This window comes from Palaemon carinicauda, chromosome 12 (assembly GCF_036898095.1).
Source record: "Palaemon carinicauda isolate YSFRI2023 chromosome 12, ASM3689809v2, whole genome shotgun sequence".
NCBI lineage: Eukaryota > Metazoa > Arthropoda > Malacostraca > Decapoda > Palaemonidae > Palaemon > Palaemon carinicauda.
Window position 1 is genome coordinate 3,755,932 of NC_090736.1, and position 6,087 is coordinate 3,762,018.

Consider the following 6,087-nt stretch of genomic DNA (forward strand, 5'->3'; position numbering starts at 1 on the left):
TGGGGCATATCAACAATAAGAAGAGCACCAATGTATCCCTGCGTGTCATGAGAAGCTACTAAAAGGGGACAGTGAATCCCCTCTCCTGTGTGCAGGGAAACAGTAAGGTTGTAACTGAGAGACAATCGTGAATGCAACTAACTTTATTTCAACAGACAGCGAGCTTTTATGAGCAGTTAGGTTGTAACTGGGAGACAATCGTGAATGCAACTAACTTTATTTCAACAGACAGCGAGCTTTTATGAGCAGTTAGGTTGTAACTGGGAGACAATCGTGAATGCAACTAACTTTATTTCAACAGACAGCGAGCTTTTATGAGCAGTTAGGTTGTAACTGGGAGACTATCGTGAATGCAACTAACTTTATTTCAACAGACAGTGAGCTTTTATGAGCAGTTAGGTTGTAACTGGCACCTAACATTATTTCAACAGACAGTGAGCTTTTATGAGCAGTTAGGTTGTAAGTGAGAGACTATCGTGAATGCAACTAACATTATTTTAACAGACAATGAGCTTTTATGATCAGTTAGGTTGTAACTGAGAGATTCAGTGAATGCAACTAACATTATTTCAACAGACAGCGAGCTTTTATGAGCAGTTAGGTTGTAACTGGGAGACTATCGTTAATGCAACTAACATTATTTTAACAGACAGCGAGCTTTTATGAGCAGTTAGGTTGTAACCGAGAGACTATCGTGAATGCAACTAACTTTATTTCAACAGACACCAAGCTTTTATGAGAAGTTAGGTTGTAACGGGGAGACTATCGTGAATGCAACTAACTTTATTTCAACAGACAATGAGCTTTTATGATCAGTTAGGTTGTAACTGAGAGACTCAGTGAATGCAACTAACATTATTTCAACAGACAGTGAGCTTTTATGAGCAGTTAGGTTGTAACTAGGAGACTATCGTTAATGCAACTAACATTATTTTAACAGACAGCGAGCTTTTATGAGCAATTAGGTTGTAACTGAGAGACTCAGTGAATTCAACTAACATTATTTCAATAGACAGTGAGCTTTTATGAGTAATTAGGTTGTAACTGAGAGACTATCGTGAATGCAACTAACTTTATTTCAACAGACAGCGAGCTTTTATAACAAAAGATTCAGGGGAAGAAGGTCACAAAAATTCAAACATATCGATACAAGCAAATACAAGCATAAAAAGCGTATCAGTGCGAGGTGTAGACCAATAATGACAGCATAATCGTTAGAGTGTACAAGTGTAATTGATACATGTGCAGCACACATATATATAGTTACTTCTAGAGGTATATTAATACAATTCTGTCTTCTGCAGATGATTGTCGACATCGAATGGGGAGCCTTTGGAGATAACGGTGTTCTAGATTTCATAAGGACGCAATGGGACAGAGCAGTAGACGACCAGTCATTATTGGTTCATTCCTACACGTAAGTTACCAATGCAATCCTCGTTCTTATTACTTCTGCCAACGAAGTTGGGGAGGAGGTTATGTTCTCGCCCCTGATTGTCTGTTTGTTTGTGAACAACTTCCTGGTCATAATTTTACTCATAGAGTAGTGAAACTTTCAGTGATTAATTGTTATGATGAGACGGTGAAGTGATTCAAATTTGAAAGTCCAAGGTCAAATTTCTGTTTTTTTGTTCATGAAAAACTTCATGATCATAACTTTACTCGTGTAGTAGTGAAACTTTCAGGGACTAATTGTTATGTTGTGATGTGGGAATGATTCAATTTTGAAAGTCCAAGGTTAAAGATCAAGGTCAATGTCGAGCGAAAGGTTGACCAAATTAACCCTAACCTCGAGAAATAATCTGCGGTGGAGGGGGTCTGCCCTCTGAGTGTTCCTAGGTCCAACTTTAAGTCGGTTCATCTAACAGGAATGGCTCAAGAGAAAAACGCCAATGGTACCGTAGCCGTCTTATTCATCTCTAACTGCTAAGTTTTGGATGAATCTACATTGAAGCTAAACAATCATAGTATTAGTAGCTATGCAATCTTGCTTAAGAGGCTCATTAACAGTACGTTTAATTTCTTTATTCAGGAGGCACGATTCATCCCTGTATTGTATGTACTGTTGCGCTATATGGATATGAAGTCCGATACTTTTAACTACGTCCTTCATCATCATCATCATCATAATAATAATAATAATAATAATAATAATAATAAAAAATTATTATTATCATTATTATTGTTGTTGTTGTTGTTGTTGATGTGGCCGATGCGGTAACCTCCCTTACTTGTGATCGCCAGACTGGAGTTCGAGTCCTGCTCAAACTCATCAGTTCCTTTGGTCGCTGCAACCTCACCATCCTTGTGAGCTAAGGATGGGAGGCTTGGGGAAGTCAATAGGTCTACCCTCTTGGGTGGAGAAGGGGGCTTGGGCGCTGATCATGTGTAAATATGGTTCGTCTCTAGGGCATTGTCTTGCTTGCTAGGGCAATGTCACTATCCCTTGCCTTTTCCACTCATAAGCGGCCTTTAAAACCTTTAAAAGAGAACCAGCATTTCTATGGGATAAGTCTAAAAGTGAATTTGATAGCGAAGCAAACTCGTATTTAGAAATAAAATAGAAAAATAAAGATACCTAATAAATAAGGTAGAATAACAAATAAATAGGCCATAATGAAGCAAAATTACAAGCCAGAAGACTTACAAAGTTATTAAAAAAGTTTAGTTATCAATAAAAAAATATGAAGACTTTAATCGATATAGTCATATTTCTATATTTGAAGATATTGAAAAAAAGTATCCCAGCTGTCGAGGTAAAGTGAAGGATGATATAGAAGGAAGAGGTTTGTTGGAAGAAGATGCCTTTGATAGAAGGCACTGGAGAGGACGCATCAAGCAACCGACCCCTTAATGTAGGAATGACGGTGGTGAAGAAGGAGGAGGAGGAGATAGGGTGAAGGATGATACGGAAAGAAAGAGGTTTGGTGGAAGTGGATGCCTCTGGTAGAAGGCATTGGAGAGGACACGTCAGGCAATCGACCCCTTAATGTAAGGATAACGGAGGGAAAGAAGATGAAGTTGCCATAGGTGATAAAGTTAATTTACTGGTGTGCCCTATAATCGCTTCCTGATTAATAAAATTAATGCAAAAACTCTGCTAAGTGAGCATCTGAAATGTTAAAATCGCTTCCTAATGAAATAAATTATTGCATACACTCTACTAAGAGAGCATCTCTAACGTTAAATACCTTCATAAGAGTTGTTTATGATATTTCCAATGGATAAATTAAGCCGTTTCTAAATAGCTTCATAAAGAATTATTTAGCTCACAAATTATAATAAGGTCGGTCGTGAATGAAATCGGTTTGGGTGACCAATCTTATGTTAGAATATTTTAAAGGTTTTTGATAAAAAAAAAAGTTTACTCAAACTTAATCGTATTGGATGATATAGATATATGTCCTGTCAAATAATTGAATCTGAGGAAATTCAGGAGTTCAGACTTGAAACATTTTTTTTTTTTGAGCAAGTAGACCTATCTCGTGTCAGTTTGTTTGTTACTTGTCTATTTAACATTGTTAAATTATCTTCTTCTTCTTCTTCTTTCTCTACAAGCTTTTCCCTATTTGGGGTCGCTGTAATTGTTTTTCAACACATTTCTCCATTTCCTTCGGTCCAGTGCATCCTCATCGATCAATCCCAACTCCCTTATATCTCTTTTCACACAGTCAATCCATCGCAATTTTGTTCTACCTAACCTTCTCCCACCAGGTAGTCCCATATCCACCATCTTCCTTATCGGATGGTCTTCCTCTCGTCTCTCTACACGTTCATACCATCTCAGTCTACTTTTTCTCACCTTGGTTGAAGATGGTGCTATTTTAAAAGTGCCTCTAACATGTTTGGTCTTTACTTTATCCATTCTTGTAAGTCCACATTGCCACCTCAACATCCTCATATGTTAAATGCCTCCTAAATCTCGATGAAGTCTCCAGCAGAATGGGTTTAAGGAGATACGCAAGATGTCTTTTTGGCTTCTACTCTCGATGCCTGGAAGATGATCTTACTGGAATTAGTATGGACCAGCAGGGGTCACTAGCCTTAGTTAGATAGGCACTGCACATCACAAGGAATTGGCTATCCTTTGATGAATCTAGCCAATGGATCCTCTATGGGAGACCCTTTGCGTCAATAGGCGTTGGAGATGATTATGTTGATGACTCTATGTTTGGGGAAATATTTTTTTTATAGGTTATTTTTTACCTCTCCGTTTTTATCACACTGCGCTCCCCTCGCTGTGTGGCCCCCTCAGGCTTGAAGCATATTGTTCCTCGTGCTATGGTTGCACTCTGGCAGATAATGATGATAAAAATAATACAGAAGTTAGGATTTGAGAACTCCTAGTAGAATTAATCTTTGTGTGCTCAAATATTCTATTTATTCTTATATAACTTGAGAAATTCTCCAAGATCATGCTGAGGTGATTCACTAGTCCAATAATCTATACTTGCAAATGCTTGCGATATACAATTATACAAAGATTGTTGTTTATTTTATTATCCAGAATTTCCTCTACAGGTTCACCTAAGTCTCTTCCTTTTGTCCAAACAGGTTTGAAAAATACTTTGCCGGTAAATACTTGGGCGACCTGTACCGGGAGGTGCTCCTAACTCTAGCAAAGGAAGGTCTGTTCTGTGGAGGCAATCTGGGAAGATTGGCAACTCACGGGTCAATAACTACTACGAACGTTTCTGATATTGAAGAGTAAGTTCAGAAAGAATAAGTTATTTGTGAGGCATCTCTTATTGTGTAAGTGCCATAGCCTCTGTACCATGGCCTTCTACTATCTTAGATTAGAGTTCTCTTGCTTGGGGGTACACTCGAGCATACTGTTCTATCTTATTTCTCTTCTAATTTTTTTTATGTTTTTATAGTTTATATGTGAAGGATTTAATTAAATGTTTTTACTGCTTTTGAAATATTTTATTTTGATTGTTTATTATTGTAGTTTATTTCTTTCCTGGTTTCCTTTCCTCATTGGGCTATTTTTTCCTATTAGCCCATCAGCTTTTAGCAACTGGCTTTTCCAACTAGGGTTGTAGCTTATATAATAATAATAATAATAATAATAATAATAATAATAATAATAATTCTCTTCTGCAGAGACGCTCTTCAGGGAACAGCAGACAAAACACGAGATGTACTTAACGCGGTGGATCTAGACTTCGACGATGATGATATACGATTGGCACAATACATCGCTGGCATTCTTTCCTACAGAGCATGTGTTCTCGTTTCAATTTGTAAGTTATTTCCTTCCATTTTTCTTGCAATCGGTGTCAGGATATGATAAGGTTTAGATATATGTTATTCGAGAGCGATAAGCATTATCAATTATTATCTTCTATATTTCTTGCAACTGGTGTCAGGATATGATAAGGTTTAGATATGCGTTATTCGAGAGCGATAAGCATTATCAATTGTCATCTTCTATATTTCTTGCAACTGGTGTCAGGATATGATAAGGTTTAGATATGCGTTATTTGAGAGCGATAAGCATTATCAATTGTCATCTTCCATTTTTCTTGCAACCGGTTTCAGGATATGTTAAGGTTTAGATATGCGTTATTCGAGAGCGATAAGCATTATCAATTGTCATCTTCTATATTTCTTGCAACTGGTGTCAGGATATGATAAGGTTTAGATATGCGTTATTTGAGAGCGATAAGCATTATCAATTATCATCTTCCATTTTTCTTGCAACCGGTTTCAGGATATGTTAAGGTTTAGATATGCGTTATTCGAGAGCGATAAGCATTATCAATTGTCATCTTCTATATTTCTTGCAACCGGCGTCAGGATATGATAAGGTTTAGATATGCGTTATTTGAGAGCGATAAGCATTATCAATTGTCATCTTCCATTTTTCTTGCAACCGGTGTCAGGATATGTTAAGGTTTAGATATGCGTTATTTGAGAGCGATAAGCATTATCAATTGTCATCTTCCATTTTTCTTGCAACCGGTGTCAGGATATGTTAAGGTTTAGATATGCGTTATTTGAGAGCGATAAGCATTATCAATTGTCATCTTCCATTTTTCTTGCAACCGGTGTCAGGATATGTTAAGGTTTAGATATGCGTTA

At 37.2% G+C, this 6,087-nt stretch overlaps 1 protein-coding gene across 2 annotated transcripts in view; it reads left to right on the plus strand.

Moving 5' to 3' along the window:
* The window catches only part of LOC137651173 (hexokinase-2-like), a 34,374-nt gene that overhangs the window by 26,239 nt on the left and 2,048 nt on the right, over window positions 1-6,087 (plus strand). For both annotated transcript variants that reach the window (XM_068384313.1, XM_068384314.1), the window contains exons 8-10: window positions 1,305-1,417; window positions 4,555-4,707; window positions 5,107-5,246. In XM_068384313.1, the coding sequence (XP_068240414.1) occupies window positions 1,305-1,417; window positions 4,555-4,707; window positions 5,107-5,246 (406 nt within the window). The remainder of the gene's footprint in view (window positions 1-1,304; window positions 1,418-4,554; window positions 4,708-5,106; window positions 5,247-6,087) is intronic.